The 24178-nt window shown below is 41.5% G+C and overlaps 1 protein-coding gene across 2 annotated transcripts in view; it reads right to left on the reverse strand.

Annotated features, from left to right (window-relative positions):
* bmpr2b (bone morphogenetic protein receptor type 2b) overlaps window positions 1–24178 on the reverse strand; it is a 324336-nt gene that overhangs the window by 38622 nt on the left and 261536 nt on the right. Inside the window, exons 4-6 of one of the 2 annotated variants that reach the window (XM_087988932.1) lie at window positions 18906–19016; window positions 7325–7416; window positions 5034–5264 (exon numbers count right to left, since the gene is read on the reverse strand). In XM_087988932.1, the coding sequence (XP_087845058.1) occupies window positions 5034–5264; window positions 7325–7416; window positions 18906–19016 (434 nt within the window). The remainder of the gene's footprint in view (window positions 1–5033; window positions 5265–7324; window positions 7417–18905; window positions 19017–24178) is intronic. The other variant, XM_087988933.1, reaches the window with a different exon arrangement.

The following is a 24178-nucleotide window of genomic DNA, read 5'->3' on the forward strand; positions in this document are numbered from 1 at the left end:
TGAAGAGAATAGATGAGACAGAAGTAGAGAGGATGTTTCCACTGGCGGGTGAAACTAGGACAAGAGGGCATAGCCTCATATTAGGGGGAACAGATTTAGGACTGAATTGAGGAGAACGTCTACACTCAGAGGGTTGTGAATCTATGGAATTCCCTGCCCAGTGAAGTTGTTGAAGCTTCCTCAGCAAATGCTTTTAAAGCTTTGATAGATAATTGTTTGAACAGTAAAGGAATTAAGGATAGTAGTGAGGGAGGTGGGGGGAAACACACGAAGGGACAGATGACTAACTCCTGCTCATAGTTCTTATGTTAAAAGTGAAATATATTAACTAAGTCAACTTTAAAAGGCAACACTGTACAGTTTTGGTTTCTTTATTTAAGTAAGGATACAATTTTTGAGGGACTTTTTTTTCCTGAACCTTCGGAATTCTCTTCCCCAGAGAGCAGTGGAGGTAGAATATTTCTAAAGTAAAGACAGATAGATCTTAACTATTGAGGGAGCCAAATGTTACTGGGGAGGTAGGCATAAATGTGAGGGCACAATCAAATGAGTAAATGAGCTTACTGCATGGTGGAGCAGGCTTAAGGGGGAAATTGCTTTCCCCGATCCAAATTCATATGTTAAGACATACTTTATCTCAGTACCTTAATGAATAATAAAAACCTCAGGTCATTGTTATAATCCAGGAAATACACCTGCCAGTTTGAGGTTAGCAAAATTCCGCAAACAGCGATGCGATAACTACTGTTTTCTGTGATGTTAAGTATTAAGCTAAATATTGCCCAAGACTCCAAAACTACTTTCCCTGCTCTTCAAATTAGTGCCATTCAACATTCATCTAAACAGGCTAATATTTTAATTTCGCATCAAAATGACAACTGAAATCTCAATTTTAGCAGAGATTTATTAATGCACATGTTCCAAATAAGTGGGCTGCCCCATGTTGAAATAAATGAGGCAGATCTTGGTGAGTTAGCCTATAGAATGCACCTCACTAAATCTACATACCATACTTTGGGAGAACTACCCTATCTAATTTTCCTGCACTCCTGATTAGGGTGTGGCACAGATGTACTGTGTCACCACAGCAGCAAATCTGAGCAAACACTAGGTGTGTCAAACAAAGCCCCAATCCTACCTTTGCCTAATATCTGAACCAAACATGTGTAGTAGCAGCATCAGCAGCAGCTATTGAATTGGGTCATGAAGCTTGACCCATTTTTTGCTCCTCACTGTAGTAACTCAATAGCCTTGTCGGGAATAACCTCAAGCTGAGGGAGATCAGGCAACAAAAAAAGTAATGTTCACTAATTTAGACAGTAGTCAAAGTGACCACATTGCAGATATTGGGCTAACAACCTTATTGAAAGTGTCAAGATTCTTTGTGCACTTGACATGCGGAAAGGTTGTTTCCCCTTGTGGGAGGGTTTAGGACCAGGGCTATCATCTCAAAGTAAGGGGTCAAACATTTAAGACAGAGAAGAAGAGGAGTTTCTTTTCTGAGAGGGTGTTCAATATTTGTAATTCTTTACCACAGAGGGCTGTTGAGGCTGGGTCATTAGTATAATCAAGGCAGAGATAGACAGATTTTTAAAAAATGTTATGGAATGAAGGGGAAATGCAGGAAAGTTGAGTCAAGGAGTATCAGATCAGCCATTATCTCATTGAATGGCAGAGCTTCTAGTCTTGTAGTCTTATCACCTCTTTGTTCATGGCTATAAACAGTCCGAACATTTCCACCTATCCAATTTGCTAACCTGAGGTTGTTGCATACACCGTGGACCCTGTCATCTTTTTGTGAATTACATTACTTGCCACTTTCAATGTTCATAAATTCAATTCCACTAAATCTAAATAAGTGGCTGTTTTGGTGTAGTAATGTTGAATGCCCTGCAAGGGGAGCTATTGATTTATAGATTAAAAGCAGTTCTCAGTTGCTCTGCCAACAGGCTTCACACATCAATTATTTCTTCTCATCTGAGAGCCCAATTAAAATGAGATGTTTTGGTAATTCCTCATCAATCCATCCTGGAGACTGCACTGCCATAAGTGGCTGGGATTGATTTTTCAGATTTTTTTTTAAAATTGGAGTTGCTGCTGTAGTTATTGTCAAGAGTTCTTTTCGTGATAGTGCATTATGCTGCAAGTGCTGTTGCAACACATTGGACAACAGATTGTCATTCACTGGCCAACAAGTATTACACATACAGTGACTGAAAGTAACTGTTAAAGTAGACAAATTAGCCTATTTTGTCAGTGTTAAAAGTTTCTTTCCCTCTATCACCTTGCATTGTCTGTTCTACCACTAAGGAAATTATTGTTATATAATTGCAAGCAGAAAAGTTTCCACCATGGATAGAAATTGGGATTAGGTTGAACTCTAAATGGTTTCTCTCCACCTAGTCCAAGTTCAAAGGGTGAGGGATGTTAGTTCTGGTCTATTTCAGTACCCAATGTCGACATCATTAGCTTTTGACTTTTTTAAAATTCACTCATAGGATGGAAATATCAATGGCTGAACTATCATTTATTGCCTTTCCCTAGTTGCTGTTGAAAAGGTGGTGGTGAGCTGCCTTCCTGAAATGCTGCAGTCTATATGCTATTGATAGGCCCACAATGCTATTGGGAAGGAAATTCCAGAATTGTGATCCAGTGACAGGAGCTTTGGTGAATTTCAGCAGGGCATCATGTAGATGATACATATGACTGCTCCTGACTATCGGTGGTGGAGGTATTGAATATTTGTGGATAAGATGCCAATCAAGCAGCTGCATTTTAATGGATGGTATCAAAATCAAGTGTTGGACCTACACTCATTCGGGCAAGTGGGGAGTATTTCACCACACTCTTGACTTGGCCAGGCTTTGGGGAGTCAGGAGGCTGATTAATCATTGTAGTATTCCAAGCTTTTGACTTACTCTTGTAGCTATTGATCCATTTGTTTGGGATTGCTTCGTCCAGTCTCTCTCCTGCTATTAGTGCTGTTGCGTAGCTTCATCAGGATGACATTTCATGTTCTTTTTGTAATGCCTAATGCTGTTCTTGGCTTACACTTCTATAACCTTCATTGAACCTGGGTTGATTCTCTGACTTGATAGTAATGGTAAAATGAGGGAATATGTCAAGCCATGAGACTACAGATTGTGTTGGGAGTACAATTCTGCTGATGCTATTGGTCCATAAATGACAGATCTGCAGACACCGGTCCCGTACCCTAGAACAATGACAGACACACAAATGCAAGTGCCCCAGTGTTATTTTAACTGGCATATGGACACCAGTACTGTGTTATGCATGACACAACCACATACACCTGCACTGTACCCCAACATTATATACTGACAGATTCCCTCAGATGGCAGTATTTTATCTCAGTAATTTACAGGACCAGGCTTGCAGGCTCCAGTACTGTCTCCTAATACTATGTAGCGATAGACCCACATGAGTATTGCATTTCCATACAGACCTGCACCATCTGTACTCTGACTGTTATACAGTTGAAAATCTCTACCTAATGCAGGAACTACAGAATTTACAATTACATTGTTGAATAGTTCTCATAATTCAGTCAAGTACTGAAGTTAGGTAAATTTCTTCATCTTCACATTCTGATATATCAGGTTCAATGACAAAGACAATATATAAATTACATATGAAAGAAATGTCTATCATATATGTTACTTTTATTCATTCGTGGGACATAGACACTGGTCAAGCCAACTGTTATTGCCCATCCCTAATCAACTTTGAGAAGATGGTCTTGAGCCATTTCTTGAACAGTGCAGGAACCACGATATAGTTTCAGGATGTGTGTGTGTCTTGGAAGAGGACTTGTTGCAGTGTTATTATGCTGGGAGAAAGTGAGGACTGCAGATGCTGGAGATCAGAGTTGAGAGTCTGGTGCTGGAAAAGCACAGCAGGTCAGGCAGCATCCAAGGAGCAGAAGAATCGGCATTTCGGGCATAAGCCCTTCATCAAGTGGTAAAGGTCACAGGATTAGAAGGTGCTGTCAAAGGAGGCAGCAGTACATCATGTAGATGGTATACTGTGACATCCTGTCACTGTACATCAGTGGTGGAGGTAGGAAAGGATTGAGGCGGTAGATGGGATGCCAACTAAGCAGGCTGCTTTGTCCTGTATGGTGTCTCAAGTGTCACTGAAGCTGCACCATTCAAGTAAGTGGGGAATAATGCATCGCACTCCTGATTTGTTTCTTGTAGATGATATCCAGAGTGTGGTGCTGGAAAAGCACAGTAGGTCAGGCAGCATCCAAGAAGCAGGAGAATTGACTTTTCGGGCATAAGCCCTTCATAAGCCTCTACCTGTCCATCTTCCTTCCCACCTATCCGCTTCACTCTCCTCTTCGACCTATCACCATTACCCCTACCTTCATCTACCTATCGCACTCTCAGCTACCTTTCCCCCAGCTCCACTCCCTCCCATTTATCTCTCTATCCCCTTGGCTCACAGGCTTCATTCCTGATGAAGGACTAATGCCATGGTAAATGTGGAGCTACGAACTGGGAGTGGGTCGGTCTGGATTGGATGCTCTTCAAATGCCAAATGGCCTCAATCTGCACTGTAGGGGATTCTATGATCCACACATAAATACTTTTGAAAATGTGAATTTTCCCAAGTAGTGGAAAGCATTTCCACCAGAAAATACTACTGAAGATTGTGTAGCCTACAGCAGCACATACATTAGAATGGTCAGAATTTTCCCAATAGCAAACGTTTAAAAGCTCTTGAATGCATGGTCCAGCAGACCTCACAAAATAACATGGCCAAACCTTCAGTACCTATTATTTGTGCTGTGTATTTCACAAATAATGCTGATGATTCAAAATCTTGGGTGCCTCAAATATCTAAAATGTATTATTGTATGAGAACAGACCAACTCCATTAATATGAGTGCCACCACAGAACACAGATTTCACTTGTTCAGCATTCTCACTGGCATCAGTAAATGCTCCGAGTTACCTTGTGGGCTTAATTACTCTGACCTTCCCACAAGAACCATATAGAAGACTTACATTGGGATAGTACTCCATCACCAGCATATACTCTGTTCTGCCATCACTCGATATTCTTTCCTCGCCAACTATGAAGCGTGCTATGTTCTCATGCTCCATCAGCGGGAGCCTGTATATGTCTCTTTCATTGATGTAGTTCTGACGGTTTGAGGCACTGAAGATTTTCACAGCAACAGGGCGTTCATTCAATGACCCTTTATATACTGCACCATAGCGACCCCGCCCGATCACCTGGATATAAAAAAAATTGAACACTTATTACATTGTAATTTTCACTTCCTATTCAAACCCCATCTGAAATCTTTGCTGAAATATCATGTGGGAAAAAATTAATGTTTTGAATTCAAAAGAGACAATAACTAATGGCTAATTCATCAAAATGGCCAAATCTCACACATGTGCAGGTTACTAGATGATAGACATCACATCTGCACCAGATTTCTTCCCATTCACCAATCCTACCCCCTGAATTGTTTATAACATCAGGGCACAGTCAACTGATCTACTATTGGTGGGTTGTTTTCACTGCCAGCTCAAGTGACAACATGTGCCTTTGCTAATTTCTCAATAGCAACTTGCATTTAAGTGGTATCTTAAACTAGTAAAATATTCATGGGGCAGAGTGGGGGGTGGGGTGGGGGGGGTGGGGGGAGTGGGGGTGCGAAGGGAGGCAAGAGTGAGGTTTATGGAGGAATTTACAAGAGCTCAGGCCTCAGGCAGCTGAAGGCACAGCCATCTAAAAATGGGGATGCACAAGGTGCCAAATTAGAAAGAGTGTAGTTTATCTGTACAGCTAGACATGTTTACAGAGAAAAAGAGGAACGAGAACAAATTGGTATTTGAAAACAAGAATTCTAATTTTAACTTTGAAATGTTGCTTAATTAGCAGAAACGTAACTTAGTGAGTAGAAGAGTGAATACGACTTGATGCAAGTTAGCTTCTGGCAGCAAAACTTTGCATGATCCTAAAGAGAGCAAAAGATGTCAAGGCAATGAGGGTTCATTAGAATAATCAAATCAAGAGACAGCTGGTCACAGATGATTTTCAGCAACAAATGAGCTGAGATAGGACAAAGTCAGGTAACATCAATATGTTTCAGTGACAGTACGGTTGTGGTTACAAGTTCATCTCAGAGGCAAATACCAGATTAGCAACCATCTAGTTCAGCTTTAGACAATAACTTGAAGGGAGATGGAGTTGGTTATAGCATGTGGTGGGGGCCAAATACAAAGGCTTTGACTGGACGAAATTTCTTCTCAACCAGTACTGAATGGGACAGGCATCCAGATGATTTACAGACAGTGGATCGGTAAATGGAGGTAGTGGTGTTGATGAACATGTGGATTCTGAAAGCAGTGTTTTGAAATCATGTTGCGAATGGGCAAAATGTAAATGACAAATGGAAAGGGGAGTTCACCAAAATCAACAATCCTCTTGCAATGACTGAATAGAAAGGAATGAAAGCACATGAGTTCCATCCAACCAGCTAGATGGTAATAGAGGGGTACAAGTGAATAGTTGGGTCACCGGTGTCGAAGACTGCAGGTACATTGTGATGGATGAGGAGGAGCAGTGTATCACAATCTCAGAGTATGTGACTTTGATGACAGTCATTTTTATAATGTAAAAAGGGCAGAAATCGTTGTAGAGCCCCAAAAGGGTTTGACACACATTTGAAAAGTACAAGACATTCAAGATCTGTGGAGAGGAAAGAGAGTTTGGGATGGTAGTTGGCAAAAGCAAAGTGGTCATGGATTTTGAGAAGGTGGCAGATTTTAACAAAGGGGAATAAGAGTTAGAGAGAAAATTGCTTAAAATATCAGGTAACGTGGGATTGAGAAAGAAACACAGAAACAAATTTCTGGAGAAACTCAGCAGGTCCTGCAGCACTTGTAGAGAAAGAAACAGAGTTAACGTTTCAAGTTCAGTGACCTGTGTTCAGAAACCAGGAAAGGAAATTGGGTGGTCAGCAGTTTAGGAGGTTTAGGTCAAGGGAATACAAGGTGGCACCTTAGACAAGGTGAGTTCAAAGACAGCATGAGGGGAAACAGGAAGCTAGACAAATGTGCAAGTTCAGGAGGGCTCCGCTTTTCTCTTATCAATCAATGGACTACGCAACTAATTTGATTGGAACCCAGGAGCATGGCAATTAATCATAGCCACAATAGCATTCAGCTATCCATGCATGAAGCTGGAATCAAACTTGGTAGTTTATAACATGCATGCTTTTGGTCCATAAAAGACAGCTGCTTCTTTAGAACATATAGGAGCTAAAGTGGGATTTACATACCTCAAGCAATTTTAGACTGTCCAAGTCCAGGAATGATTCAGAAGGTGCAGCCTCCATCAGGTTCATGCTGTGAAGTCCATGCTTCCTGTCCCCTGGTTAAATAAGGATCAATGACGGCAAATAATGAACGCACCAACTTTACAGTTTCTGTATTCATTTAGTTTGTAACATAAATGATGCAGAATAAGACACCATTTTAATAATATTCTGTATGACTACTATGGAGATTCTATATATGCAGCTGCACAGTTCGTGCTCTGTAAGGAATTCTTTGATTCAAATGTTGTTGGATCAGTAGGGATCAGAAGCACCAATTATTTCATATTAACACTGGGAACAATAAATTGATAACTGAGCTCTGAAATATAGAGCTGAAAAATGTGTTGCTGGAAAAGCGCAACAGGTCAGGCAGCATCCAAGGAGCAGGAGAATCGATGTTTCAGGCATAAGCCCTTCTTCAGGAATCCTGAAGAAGGGCTTATGCCCGAAACGTCAATTCTCCTGCTCCTTGGATGCTGCCTGACCTGTTGCGCTTTTCCAGCAATACATTTTTCAGCTCTGATCTCCAGCATCTGCAGTCCTCATTTTATCTATATTTCAGAGGAGAAAGTAAGAAATCTACTAATGATATCCATCTCAAGTTAACAACTCCAGTTAATTAATTTTAAAAATCCAAATAACTGCATATGGTGGAAATCAGAAACAAAAGTTGCTAGAAAAACTCAGCAGGTCTGGCAACTTCTGTGGAGAGAAAGCCTTCTTCAGAACAGCTTTGAATACTGCCAGATTCTGCCACACCTGCTCAGTTTATCCAGCAATTCCAATTTGATGAGGATGTTAATGTCTGGAAGAGGAATGCTTCCCATTTCACATATCCAGTATCAAAATTCCAAGAATATCACAGCACAGGTCAAATACAAAGGAAAGTTCCATCTACAATGACCCATCACACACTGGCACCGCAAAGGATACATGTAAGTGAAGCTCCTTTTCTAATGCCCTTCAAAGTGCCTCAGTCTCACAACCTCAGAACTGCAGGATCTATCACACCCATGTGATCTTTTCCATTTCCACATCCTCTCTGACTAACATTGCAAGTTAGTGTCAATTGGTACAGATTTGTAATAAGGGAGATTTACATTTTTCTCCAATCTAACTAGAAACTAAGTGGAAACTACCCATTGCTCAATTCATATTCAAGTCATATAGCTATCAGAAACATCACCAGGCTAAATGGGACTTCAACCAAAGTTCCAGAGGTGGAAAGCCAACATCAAACTACTGTCCATAACTTGGCAGCATTAGGGCTAAATTAGGAATCATAAGATACCTAAATGTGGGAAACTTGAAAATTGTTAGTGACTCTAAACCACTGCAGAAACATATCACTAGTAACAGTATTCTCAAACATACCAGAGAGTCAAGAATAATAATTAGAAAAAGCAATAAATTGCAAATGTTGAAAATATAAAAGTGTTCATCAGACTTATCCCAAACTCCTGCCAAAAAACCTTCTGTGCATTTTCGTCAGCTTCAGTTGGCACTGTCACTTTCAGTTGGCAGTGACAGAAAGCTCTGTCATCTGGAGCATCAGATGGCCTTATTGGACTAGTTTACATACATGGTCTAACTGGCTTCCTCCTGGCAAGCTGGCAGGCATCACTGATTCATCCAAGGTGGTAGTTCATACAGTCAGCTGTCCATCTGAAATAGTGTTGACTAAGTATTGTAGCATAGAGAGCATTCCAATGAGACCTGTTCATATATTCACCAACAAAAGCACTGGCTAGGTGTCTCCCCCATAGAATAGGGCTGTTAAGATCAATTGTCGTGGCCTTCCTTCTTCCATAGCCGAGATCAACATTCTTAATAAAGAATTACAGTTTTTCTGTCTTTATTCTTTCATGGAATGTGGGTATCATTGGCAAGGCTTTTTTGTTGCCCATCCCAATTAGCCTTGAATTGAGAGATTTTTTAGGCCTTGTTCAGGGCGCAGTTAAGAATCAACAGACACATTATTGCCTGTCTGGAGTCACACATAGGGCAGACCAAGTAAGGATGGCAAATTTCCTTTACTGAAGAGCAAACTAGTAACAAACTGTATAGGTTTTTACAACAATGGGCGGCACGGTGGCACAATGGTTAGCACTGCTGCCTCACAGCGCCAGAGACCCGGGTTCAATTCCTGCCTCGGGCAACTGACTGTGTGGAGTTTGCACGTTCTCCCCGTGTCTGCGTGGGTTTCCTCCAGGTGCTCCGGTTTCCTCCCACAGTCCAAAGATGTGCAGGTAAGGTGAAATGGCCATGCTAAATTGCCCGTAGTGTTAGGTAAGGGGTAGATGTGGGGATATGGGTGGGTTGCGCTTCGGCGGGTCGGTGTGGACTTGTTGGGCTGAGGGGCCTGTTTCCACACTGTAATGTAATGTAAAAAAAAATGTAATCTAATCTAATCTAAATGGATGACAACTTCAGGAAGGTAAAAAAACTGCAGATACAGTCAGCTAGAAGGTTGTCTGGTAGGAGAAGTAGCCAAGTGTTGCAGAAGATTCCTGTGGCTATCCCCATCTCAAATACATGTGAGTTTTGGATGTTGTTGAAGGGGTGACCTCTCAGGTGAACAGAGCACTGGCTCTACTGTAATGAGGGAAATGTCAGGTTCCAAGCAATCGATTATAATAAGGACTCTCTAGTTTGGGGCACAATAGAAGTTCTGCGGCTGTAAGCGAGACATAAGGACAGTATGTGTCCTCCTTGGTGGCAGGGTAAAGGTTGTCTCGGAGAGGGTGCACAATGTTCTGAAAGGGGAGAGTGACCAGTAGGAAGTTGTTGTACACATTGGTGCCAATAACGTAGGTAGGGAAGGGATTGAGGTCTGCAGAGAGAATACAGGAAACTAGGCAGTGGTTTAAAAGTAGGTCCTTGAGGGCAGTGATAACTGGACTACTTGTAATGCCACGTGCTAAGGAATGTAGGAACAGGAAGATAGAGCAGATGAATGTGAGGCTAAGGGGACGTTGCAAGGGGCAAAGATTCACATTTTTGAACCAATGCGATCTCTTCAGGGTAGAGACTTGTATAAGAGGGACAGATTTTACCTGAATTGGAAGAGACCAATATCTTTGCTTGGAGATTTGCTAGTGCTACCAATAATAGTGAGAAAAAAGAAAAGGCTGAGGCTGGTACAGGAGGTAAGGGGAGCAAGTCAAACAGTCAAGACAGACTTCAGCTTGGCAGACAACAAGGAAAGACTGATGAATTAAACTGCATTTACATAAATGCAAGAGGTCTGACACATAAAGCAAATGCACTTTTTTAAAAATTGATTTATGGGATGTGGGCTAGCCAGCATTTATTGCCTGTCCCTGGTTACCCTTCAGAAGGTGGTAATGAGGTGTCCTCTTGAACTGCTGTAATCTACTTGCTGTGGGTTCACCCACAATGCATTTAGGGTGGGAATTCCAGGATTTGACCCAATGACAGTGAAGGAACTGCGATGTATTTCCAAGTCAGAATGGTGACCGGCTTGATGGGGAACTTGAAAGTGGTTGTTTTCCCACTTATCTGCTGCTTTTGTCATTCTAGATCAAAGTGGCTGTGGGTTTTGACAGTGTTGTCTGAGGATCTATGGTGAATTTCTGCAGTACATCTCTTAGACAATGCATACTGGAGGGAGTGGATGCTTATGGATGTAGTACCAGTCAAAAGGCTGCTTTGTCCTGAATAGTGTCAAGCTTCTTGAATGTTGTTGGGGCTGTACTCATCCAGGCAAGTTGGAAGTATTCTATCACATTCCTGATTTGTGTCTTGTAGATGGTGGTCAGGCTATGTATGGGGAATCAGGAGGTGAGTTACTTGCCACAGTGCTTCTCGCCTCTGACCTGCTCTTGTAACCACAATGTTTATGTAGCGAGTCCAGTTGAGTTTTTGGTCAATGATAACCCCCAGAATATTGATTGTTGAGGATTCAATGATGATAATACCATTGGGTGGTGGTTAGATTGTCTCTTATTAATAATGGTCATCACCTGGTATTTGTGTGATGCGAATGTTACTTGCCACTTCTCAGCCCAAGCCTGGATATTGTCCAGATCTTGTTGCATTTGAACACTTCAGTACCTGAGGAGTCGCAAATGGTGGTGAACATTATGCAATCATTGGCAAACATTCTCACTTCTGAACTTATGATGGAGGGAAGGTTATTGATGAACCAGCTGATGCTGGTTGGGCCGAGGACCCTGAGGAACTCCTATAGAGATGTCCTGGAGCTGAGATGACTGACCTCCAACTACCATGACCATCTTCCTATGTGTCAGATATGACTCCAACCACCGGAGAGTTTTCCCCCTGATACCCATTGATTCCTATTTTGCTTGGGCTCCTTGATACCATACCAGGTCGAATGCAGACTTGTGTCAATGGCTGTCACTCTCAAGTCACGTCTAGAATTCAGCTCTTTTGTCCAGGTTGAACTAAGGCTATAATGAGATCAGGAGCTGAGTGGCCCTGGTTAGGGCATGATTTGGAACATGGAACTAGTATATTATAGCTGTTACAGAAACATGGCTCAAGCCTGGACAGGACTGGCAGCTGAAAGTTCCGAGGTATAGATGCAATAGGAAGGATAGAAAGGGAGACATAAAAGGAGGGCGAATTGGTGTGTTTGGATAGGGAAAATATTCTGACTTTACTTAGGCAGAATATTCCTGGGAGATCATCCAGTGAGGTTATATTGGTGGAACCGAGAAGTAAGAAAGGGATGAACACTTTGCTGGGATCATTTCATAGGCTCCTCAATAGTCAACGGGAAACTGAGAAGTAAATATGTAAGAGGAATTTAGATATCTGTAAGAACAAAGGGTTATAATAATAGGGAATTTTAACTTTCTAAACATTTGCTGGGGCTTCAATGGGGAGGAATTTGTTAAATGTGTTCAAGAAAACTTTCATATTCAATATGTGGATGTACCAACAATAGAAGGAACAATACTTGATGGTGTTAAGACAGGAACTTACAAAGGTTGACGGGGGGGGAGGCTATTCAGACATGGGAACTTAAATGAGAAAACGAGAGTTCAGAGACAGCATGTTCCTATTAATGTGAAGGGCAAGGCTGGTAGGTGCAGGGAATGCAGGATGACTGGAGAAATTGAGACTCTGGTCAAGAAAAAGGAGGAGTCTTACGTTAGCTATAGACAGCTGGAATCAGGTGAATCCCTAGAGGAGTACAAGGGCAATAGGAATGTACTTAAAAGGGAAATCAGGAGGGGGACATGAGATAGCTTTGGCAAATAGAGTTAAAGAGAAACCAAAGAGATTTTAAGCACTTTAAGGGCAAAACAGTAACTGAGGAGAGAATATGGCCTCTTAAAGTTCAGCATGGAAGATTTATGTGTGGAACTACAGGCAATGGGTGAGATACTAAACAAATATTTCATGTCAGTATTTACTGTGGATAAGGACATGGAAGCGAGGGAACTTGGGGAAATAAACAGTGATGTCTTGAAAAGAGTTCATATTACAGAGGAGGTGGTGCTGGAGGTCTTAAAATACATAATAGGTAGATAAATACCCTGATCATAAATTTCCCAGAACTTTGTGGGAAACACGGTAAGAGGTGGCTGGACTCCTTGCTGCGATCCTTGTATCATCGATAGCCACAAGTAGGCTGCCAGAAGACGAGGTTGACTGAAGTGGTGCCATTATTTAAGAAAGGCTATAAGGAAAAGCCAGGAAACTATTGACCAGTGAGCCTTACATGAGTGGTGGGTAAGTTGGTAGTTGGGATTCTGAGGGATAGGATTTACATGCATTTGGAAAAGCAAGCACTGATTACGAATAGTCAACATGGATCTGTGCATGGGAAATCATGTCTCACTTACATGATTGAGTTTCTTGACGAGGTGACAAAGAAGATAGACAAAGGCAGAGAGGTAGATATTATCTGCATGGGATTCAGCAAAGTGTTCGACAACACTTTGCATGGTAGATTGGCTATTAAGGGTAGATCACATGGGATCCAGGGAGAGCTCGCCAATTGGATACAAAATTGGCTTGAAGGTAGGAGTTAGAGGGTAGAGAGTGATGGTAGCTTTTCGACCAGGAGGCCTGTGACCAGTGGTGTACCATAAGGATTGTTGCTGGTTCCACTGCTTTTCGTCATTTATATAAATGATTTGGATGAGAAAATAGAAGGTATGGTTAGTAAGTTTGCAGAAGATACCAAAGTAGGTGCAGTGGGCACTGAAGAAGATTACAATAGGACTTTGATCAGATGGGCCAAGGGGCCGATGAATGGTGGATGAATTTAATTTAGATAAACGTGAGGTGTTGCATTTTGTTAAGACAAACCAGGGAAGGACTTCTACAGTTAATGGTAGAGCCCCGGGGAATGTTGCTGAATAAAGAGACACATTGAGGTGCAGGTGCACAGTTCCTTGAAAGTAGATGGGTGAAGATGGTGTTTGGCACACTTGCCTTCATTGGTCAGAACACTGAATATTGGAGTTGGGAATGACATGTTGCAGCTTTACGGGTGATTAGTGTGGCCACTTTTAGAATACTGCATACATTTCTGGTCGCCCTTCCAAGGAAAGGATATTTTGAAACTTGAGACGATGCAGAAAAGATTTACAAGCTTGTTGCCTGGACTGGAGGGTTTGAGTTACAAGAGGAGACTGAATAGGTGAGTACAATTATAACATTTAAAAGGCATGAGTATATGAAGGGTTGAGATGGATATGGGCCAAATGTTGGCTCATGGGACTAGGTCAGATTAGGATGTCTGCTCAGTGCAGACAAGTTGGACTGAAGGATCTGTTTGCATGCTATATGACTCTCTGATTCTGAGATTCTGTAACCAATGATAATCCTCATGGGCACCATAACTGAAACTAACTCTCAATTGCAGACATACTTATTGAATTCCATCAACTGCCATTGTGGGACTTGAACCTCTATGCATTCGTGTGAGCTTTTAGATTAGTCATCCAGTGATATTACCAAGTTACAACGTTCTTCACTGGTTCGTGCTGGTCCATGCTGCTTTTACAAACAGATTTCAGATATAATTGTAGGTATGCTCTCCGTGCTGGGAAGTTGATTTGCAGACATTTCGTCCCCTGTCTAGGTGACATATTCAGTGCTTTGGAGCCTCCTGTGAAACAGTGCTATATTGTCTCTTCTGGAATTTATTTGGTTTCATTCCTGCTGCTTCCAGTTGCCTTTTCTAATTGTTCGTTATAGTGGCCGGTATACTGCGTCTAGTCTATGCGCTTGTTGATGGAGTCTGTGGATGACTGCCATGCTTGGCTGTCCCCTGAAGAGCTTGTCCTATCATTGTTGTCGAATTTGTGGTCCTTGTCATCTGTTTGGCTACTAGGGACAGTTGGTAGTGGTGTTTAGTGGCTAGTTGGTATTCGTGGATATGGATTGCTAGTTGTTCTATATAGTGTTTCATGTAGTCTTTGCATTGAATCTTGTAAACTATATTAGTCTTACAAATGGTCTTTTGTTCTGGTCAGCTGTTGTCTGTGCGTGGCTGTCAGTTTATGGGCTGTAATTCCTAGGAATTCCTAGACAGCATCAAGAATATAAACATAGATGAGGACAAAGCAATGGTCTCATTTGATGTAATGGCACTGTTTACTGCAATTGACAAAACTCTAGCCAGAGAGACAACAGCCAACCTCCTGGACAAACAATACAGATGACATGACAGGGAACCTATCGACAAGGATGACATACTGAAACTACTAGACCTTTGCTTGATGACACACTGCACATTCATCACTCAGATATATGAGCAATCAATGGAATACCTATGGATTCACCCATCTTCGGGCTCATAGCAAAAGCAATGATGCAAAGATTGGAACAAACAGCTCCCTCACAAATCTGACCCAAAGTCTGTATCAGGTACATGGATGACACTTTTGTAATTATTAAGAGAACAGACATCGAGAACATACATCAGACTATCAACACCATGCTCACTGGGGTCAAATTTACGAGAGAGGAGGAAACCAACCACCAACTCCCATTCCTGGATGTGATGGTAGAAAGAACACAGAATCGTGAATGCACTGCAAGAGTGTCTAGAAAAGCAACACACATGGACCAGATCCTGAACTACAACAGCAACCATCTGAACACATACAAGGGAAGCTGCATTAGGACCCTATAGAAATGGGCTACAACACACTGTAGCATTCCGACATGCGAAGACAAGGCAACGACGACCTCCACAGAATCTTTACCAAGAGCGGATATCCCCACAACTTCATCTGCAGATGCCCAGCAGACAAACAATGAAACAAAGACATGCCACAACCCAACACACTAGCCATGCTATCTTAAATTAAAAAAAATCTCAGAACTACAGCCAGATTTCTCTGACTATTTGGAGTCATGACAGCCCATAAACCGACAGCCACGTCCAGACAATAACTCACCACAGGAAAAGACCCTATATCCATCATATGCAAGACTAACGTAATTTACAAGATACCATGCAAAACCTGAATGAAACAATAAATAGGACAAATAGGCGGAGAATTAGCAATCTGCATCCACGAACACCAACTAGCCACTAAACGTCATGACCAGCTGTCCCTGGTAGGCATACAAACAGATGACAAGGACCACAAATTCAACTGTGATTCGACAACGATCACAGGACAAGCTAAACAGAGAGCAAGAGAATTTCTAGAAGCATTGCAATCATCCACAGACTCCATCAACAAACACATAGATCTAGACCCAGTATACCGACCACTACAACAAACAACCAGAACCGGCAACAGGAAGCAGCGGCAATGAAACCAAATAAATTCCAGAAGACACATTACAGCAGTGCTTCACAGGAGCTCCAAAACATTGAAAATGTCACCTAGTCAGGGGAACAAAACGTCTACAAATCAATTTCCCAGCTCGGCGAACATACCCACAAGTACGGCAACCAGCACCCGAGCTACAAATCTTTACGCAAGCCTTGAATTTCAGATATAATGAATTAATGGCTTGCGTGGTGGTCTGTAGTGAGCATTCTTTGGCTTGCTCTCTTGAAAGCACAAGTATTTTTCACAATAATTGTGATCTGTGTGCTGTAGTACAATGGAAAAGGGCAAACATATAGGATTCTTGAGAGTAAATACGGAGAATGTGTTTTCCCTCTTGGAAGAGTCTAGGACCAGAGGCCACAATCTCAGAATAAAGGGACACCAATTTAAGACTGAGAAGAGGAGGAATTTCTTCTCTCAGAGGGTTTGAGAGTCTTTGGAACTTATTGTCAAATACATAAGTACTCTGCCCCTCTACAGTGGGGGCAGAGTCCTTATGTATTTAAATTGGAGTATCCGTTCAGCCATGATCCTATTGACTGGCAGAGCAGGCTGGAGGGGTCGAACGGTTAGTTCCGTTCCTGTTCTTATGGTCTAACAATCTAAATGAGAGGAAAGGTCAGTCAACATGCAATGAATCTGTTGTGTCTTTATCGCATAGCACATGGTCCATAAAACAACATTTGGGAGATTTTGTGTCATGAAGGAGGTTTTGATGTACAGGAGATTCTGTTACCATACTCCTTACTTGGAAGGTTTGCAAGGACACTTGCACTACGGTGTTAGAACAAAGGGGCCCAAAACAATAATGCTATCTCTTAATTTTAGAACACAGAAGCTAATTAAGCAAAACAAGATGAACAGTGAGTTTACCAAAACAAAATTCAACTTGTCATTATCAATGTTTTTTAGAGTAATCCTAGGCACTAAGTGTCCCACAAAAATCGTGATCATCCACAAAATGATTCACTACAGTTTCTGAAGCGTCAGTTTTTAGTTACATGAACACTGGTCATCCACATTTATTTGAATGTATGGCAATGCAGATGCAGTAATTTAAAAGGGTGGACTTGTGTGTGACCTGCAAGGACACTTTCAGGTTGATAGTTCTTACATGAAACATTACTTGCCAAGCTGGGCCAAGTGATCATTTTTATTTGACTGTGGATGGCATCCCAACCAATGCACTTTAAAGCAAGGAGGAGTGGAGGCCTTTGCTGATTTTCTTGTACTCCTTCACCCAGGAACACTGAGACCAGGTGTAACAGCACAATTGAAAACTGGTGGCTGCTGAACAGTGATCTAGACAACAAGTGAAAAATATAGATAAATCTGAAATAAACTCTGCTGGCATTTTCGGGAGCCATTAGAACTCAGATTAAATTAAAACTTTAAAGTCCCTTTGTTTATTTTATATGTTTTGAATTAGCTAACCTCGAGATCATCAAATTCTGGCTTTTGTAACAATCACATAGGCAGATACACACTCCTGACCCCTATCCAGTGACTACTGAGCATGCAGATTCCTACTTCTGATCATCATCTAGTGCTCCTGAATATTAATCAATGGTAATACAGATATATGTAAGCTTGATCATCTTATACTGAGTTCTGCATGCATGTATGTCAAATAAGCAGAGGATAAGGACTGGCTGTATTGTTCTCACTTCTGGGTGGGTCTCACTAGCTAGATAGTGCATGAAGAATAGCCAACCGGAGATGAAGAGATGATCACTTTGATGAAGAGATGATCACTTTCCATTGACGAGTAACAGCCACAAAGTATCAAATTAGAAACAAGGAGAAAGGTTTCCAGGAAAAAAAGGTTACTTCCATCCATTTTATGCTAAGTATTGCCTGAATTCATTTCGAAACTATAACAAATAAATCTCAATCCTTTCATGGCTCGTGTTCAAATTCAGTAAAATAGATTTAACTCCGTTTAAATGGATATGATGAAAATTCATGTTAATACCGGAGATTTCCTTTACAAACATGTATTTGGAATTGGCTTTAACGTACCCTAATAATTGCTGTGCAACCAAACAGATGTAACTTGAATCTTCCTCACCTCCGATTTTGGCTCTTCCCAGACCAAACTTTGTCGTGACAATTTTCACTCTCTCCTTTCTTTCCACTTTGTTTTCTCCTTGTCTCCTGTAGACACCTCTCTCCTATACTCACACCTCCTTCCACTTCTCCCCTCTCAAGTACTATGCCCTCTGAAATTCCTATCCTTATTCCCATACTAAGTGGATAAGGTGGTAAAGAAAGTGTATGGCATGCTTGCCTTCATTGGTCAGGGCATTGACTATACAAGTCACTTTACAGCTGTGCAACCTGGTGTTGTGTGTATAAAGCTTCAGTTAGGGCACATTTGGAGTAGTAGTGTGCAGTTCTGGTCACCACACTTTAGGAAGGATGTGGAGGCTTTGGAGAGGGTGCATAAGAGGTTACCAGGATGTTGCATGGATTGGGGAGCAAGGCAGAGAGTGAGAGAATGCAAGAGAGAAAGAACACACAAGAGAGTGACGGGGCGAGACAGAATGACAGCGTGATTCTGAGTATGAGATTACGAGTTAGAGAGTGCATGAGAGAGAATGCAAAACATAGAGACAGTAAAATGCAGAAACTGAGTGAAATACAGAGAGTGCAATACAGACAGAGGCAGAGAAAAGGAGTGCGAGTGAAAGAATTTTGAACCTTCTCTAAATTATGACGGCATATTATTTGCTGACACTCACCTGCGAGCATTCTATACCCAAAGAAGAAAGCTGCAATCAGAACAGCTACAACTGATACCGATGCCAATGCAATTACAATTGTCTCCTCCTTATAGTGTGGTCTCCAAGTACCTAGAACACAGAAAGATAAATTGTGGTGTTGTAATGCACTTTAATCATTTTATTGCTACCAATTTACTACATACAATAAATGTAACAAAATGAAAGAAAGAAATATATTTGTAAAACATCTTATTAATAGCTCTCAAATAGCCCAAAATACTTCACACATCATGAACCACACTGAGCTCTGATATTACAATCGTTAGCACAGTAGACATTTTCACATCATTACAGCCCACTAACAGCAGTAAAGAAATTAATTGTTTTTGGTGCTGTTTATTGAGTCAGGAATATTCTCCAGGAAACATGGAAGTTGCTTGCTCTCTTCTGAATTGTGCCCTAGGTTCTTTGATTCCCATTGAACTATTAAAATTAGCAATGGGACAAGTTTCCAAAGAACTTCAACTTGTGCTCTTCAGCCACTGCAGCACACCAACTAAGGGCTACTGACTGATTCAAACTGGCTTGTGTCCCACCCAGCTTTCATCCTGTATTTCAACACAGTGGCTCAGTGGTTAGCACTGTTGCCTCTCAATGCCAGGAACCAATGGTTCAATTCCAGCACATTTTCCCAGTGTCTGCTTCGGTTTTCTCCGGTTGCTCTGGTTTCCTCCCATAGTCCAAAAATGAGCAGCTTAGATGAATTAACCATGCTAAATTACCCATACTGCTCAGGGATGTGTAGGTTAGGTGCATTAGTCAGGGGAAACACAGAGTAAAAGTGTAGGGGAATGGGTCTCCATGAGTTACTCTTCGGAGGGTCAATGTGAACTTGTTGGGCCAAATGACCTGTTTCCACACTGTCGGGATTCTATGATTCTATTACATAGCTCAAGTGTTCACATTAAACATACCAAAGATATAGAAAAATTGAGTGTATAAACTAATCTATGTGTTCAATGAAACAGTTAAAACCAATATCAAAAGATTCTCTGGAGGTGCACTTTGTAATGAATGGGTTTGTCTGAGCAGCAGTGGATGCAACTACTGGCCATCTCATGACTGAACACTGAAGAAGGAGAGCAAACTTGAGTATTTCATATAGTGGAGGTGAAGTATATCGCTGGTAACAATGTATGAGAAAAGAATTGCATCAAATCAAGGCAACTTAATGTAAAGCTGCCAGGAACTAAACTTGGGGTGCTATTTTACGTTTTTTACTTGTCAGTGCCTTTAATCATCTGAATCTGTAGTTTCAAAGGAAGGCACAAGAAAAATTAGTTACTACTCTCAATTCTCTGCACTGGGATTTGAAGGAACAACTTTTTGAATAAGGATGATGGCTGCTACCATTGAGATCTAAAGGATAGAGCAAGAAGTGATGATCAATAACTTTGAGGTCCTGTGGGTAACTGCCTCGATTCAATTATTTATGTGAACTCAAGCTGATGATTTGTCTTCTTAAGCGAGTTGCATTACCTCCTACTGATATAAAAGGAAAATACTGCAGATGCTGGAAGTCTGAAATAAAAACAGAAAATGCTGGAGAAATTCAGCAGTTCTGGCAGCCTCTGTGGAGACAGAAATGCTTCAAATTTAGTATGATTTTTCTTTCAGTGCAATGCGAGAAAAATGTTTTCACACAGCAAGTAGCTTGCGTATAGAATGCAGTGCCTGGAAATGTGGAGGAGCATGATCAAAAGAGGCATTCAAGAGGGCATTGAATTATCACATGGATAGAAATTGCTGCTAATTGGAACCATTAGTGGCTGCTAATGGATTGTTTGTGATAACAACCCATGAAATGACAAGGCCTGGCGTGTGGAGATTGGGCTAAGGACATGGCAGAAGGTGCTCACATCCAAACCACTTATATAAATGACGAAATATAGTGGACCTAGCACCGATCCTTCTGGCACTCCACAGGTTTCCAGTCTGAAAAGCAACCCTCCACCACCATGCTCTGCCTTCTACCTTTGAGCTAGTTCTGTATCCCAATGGCTAGTTCGCCCTATATTCTGTGAGATCTAACCTTGCTAACCAGTCTACCATAAGAAACCTTGTTGAACACCTTACTGAAGTCTATATTGATCACATTCACTGCAAATCCCCTCATCAATTCGATTTGTCACTTCTTCAAAAACTCCAGCAAGTTAGTGAGGCATGATTTCCCAGGCACAAAGCCATGTTGACTATCTTCAAACAGTCCTTGCTTTTCCAAATACATGTAAATCCTGCCCTCAGGATTATCTCCAACAACTTGACCACCACCGATGTCAGGCTTACCAGTCTATAGTTCCCTTGCTTTTCCTTACCACCTTTCTTAAATAGCCAACCTCCAGTCTTCCAGCACCTCACCTATCGATGACACAAATATCTCAGCAAGGGGCCCAGCTTCCCAAAGAGCTCGAGGGTATACTTGATCAGGTCCTGGGGATTTATCCTTTATGCATTTTAAGACATCCAGCCTCCTCTGTAATGTGGGCATTTTTCCAGATCTCACCATCCATTTCCCCACATTTTGGCTTTCATTAACAGGGTGATCAAGTTTGAGAGCCATGAGGTTTTACTGCAGCTCTGTCAAACCCTGGTTAGACCACACTTGGAATATTGTGTCCATTCTGGTTGCCTCATTACACAAAGGATGTAGATGCTTTAGAGAAGGTGCAGAGGAGATTTACCAGGATGCTGCCTGGATTGCAGGGTTTGTCTTATGGAGAGAGGTTAAGTGATCTAGGGCTTTTCGTACTGGTGACTTGACAGGGGCGTACAAGGTAATGAGAGGCACAGATAGAGTAGATAGCCAGAGGCTTTTCCCCAGAGCAGAAATGGCCGTCACAAGGGGTCATAATTTTAAGATATTTGGAGGAAGATATAAGGGAAATGTCAGAGAAAAGTTCTTTATGCAGAGAGTGATGGGTGTGTGGAATGCACTGCCAGCAATGGTAGTAGAGTCAAAGACATTAGGGACATTTAAGCGACTGCTGGGCAAGCACATGGATGGCAGTAAATTGAGGGGTGTGTAGGTTAGGTTGATCTTAGATTAAGATAAATGCTCAGCATAACAATGAAGGATTTATACTCTGCTGTACTGTTCTCTGTTCTATTCTATATCTTCCACGCCCTTTTTTACAGTAAACGCTGATGCAAAATACTTGTTTAGTATCTTCTCCATCTCTTGCAGTAGGCTGCCTTACTGATCTTTGAAGTGCCCTATTCTCTCCCTAGTTACCCTTTTGTCCTAGTGTATTTATAAAGTCAATTTGGATTCTCCTTAACCCTATGCCAAACAAAAATGTCACAGAAGGAAGAGCAAGAATCTAACTACTTTCCTACGCTATTCACTGGCATGACCATCAGCCAGTATGTTATCATTAACATCTCCGGGATCATCATTGATAAGAATCTTAACTGGACCAGGTAAATAACTACCACTGCACTAAGAGAGGCCAGAGGTTGAGCATTCTAAATCAAATTATTCAATTTTGACTCCTCAAATACATTCCAACACTGACAAAGCATAAGTCAGGGGCATAATAGAATACTGTCCATTTGCCTGGATTGGTGGAGCAAAAACTGCCCTAAAGTAGTAGTTCAGTTGGCTGGATAGCTGATTTGAGATGCAGATTGATGCCAACTGTTTCAATTCCTATACTTTCATCATGAAAACGTCACATTCTGAACCCTACTTTTTGTGTCAGGCAAGGTAACCCTCAAGTTAAACTAATCAGTTTTCTCTCTCTCTAATGAGAGAGCAGCCCATGGTCCTCTGGGACTATGGCAACTTCCACTTCACTTCAACACTATCCTAGACAAAGTACTTGTTTATCAGCAAGTACAGTGACATAAACATTCACTTCCTCCACCATCAATGCGTACAATCTACAGGATGTACTGCATCAATCTATCAAGGTTTCTTCAGCAGCACTTCCCAACTCCACACCCTCCAATACTTGAAAGAACAATTTAAAGGCACTAAGGAAATGCCACAATCAGCAAGTTCCCCTCCAAATTTCACACCATTTTGACTTGAATCATATGTTACTATTCCTTCATTGTTGTTGATCAAAATCCTGAAACACCTCAAATAAAAGCATTATGAAAGCATTTTCACCATCTGAACTGCAGAGATCCAAGGCAACTTGGATCAGCGTCTTCTCAAGAACAATTAGGAATGGACAATAAATTCCAGAGGTGTCAAACATTGGTTCATAAGGTGTGAAAACAATTTGCACACAAGGTCCCACAGCCACCTCTTTTCTAGTGTTGATCGAGGGATAAATATTGCCTGGGACTCTGGGAGAATTTTCCTGCTCTACTTCAAATTCAACTGAGTGACTACCTCAAGGTTTCATCCAAAAACAGCTTCTCTGGCCCTGCAGCATTCCCTCATTGGTGCACTACAGTAGCATCCTAGATTATGCGTGCAAGTCTGTGGATTGGGGCAAGAGCCCATGACCTCCTGACTCAGAAATAAGAGAGCTTTCACTAAGTCAAGGCTATCAGTAAATTCTGAATTTAGGTGTGTGACCAGGATTACATCAGAAGTATTGGAAAATTCCGAGAATAGCCCTTATACTAAACATTAGGGTCGGGTAACCTGGTATTTTCTGGTCAGGTTGCTTTGAAGGCTCTCAGTGGAGGTACATCAGGGCTGAGAAGCAGAATATTTTGCTTAACTACTGGTCAACTTGATTTCAACAAGAGACTGAACATGATTAGAGTAGAGTAAGAAAGGTGAGTCTATTAATCTACTTCATGACCTTGACTGCATACTCTCTGCAGCAGTGACAAAATATACTCAGTGATAACTAGAGACATGGCAGAATATCAGTGATATCTTATATTTTATTCAATGTCCAAGTGCTCCACAAAACCTTGCAACAACTTGTGCTATACAAGGTGATAATTATCATTAGCTGAAAATGTGTTGCTGGAGAAGCGCAGCAGGTCAGGCAGCATCCAGGGAACAGGAGAATCGACGTTTCAGGCATAAGCCCTTTCCTCATTCCTGAAGAAGGGCTTATGCCCGGAACGTCGATTCTCCTGTTCCCTGGATGCTGCCTGACCTGCTGCGCTTCTCCAGCAACACATTTTCAGCTCTGATCTCCAGCATCTGCAGACCTCACTTTCTTCTCGATAATTATCATTAGCAGAGATTTGTATAAAGTCAACTCCTGGTCAACTTCATAGATCCAATTGACTTTTATAGACTATTGTATGCAAGGACA

The sequence above is a fragment of the Chiloscyllium plagiosum genome, unplaced genomic scaffold (genome assembly GCF_037043375.1).
Source record: "Chiloscyllium plagiosum isolate Xiang-an unplaced genomic scaffold, Cpla_swu_hap1 HiC_scaffold_7, whole genome shotgun sequence".
In the NCBI taxonomy this organism is placed as follows: domain Eukaryota; kingdom Metazoa; phylum Chordata; class Chondrichthyes; order Orectolobiformes; family Hemiscylliidae; genus Chiloscyllium; species Chiloscyllium plagiosum.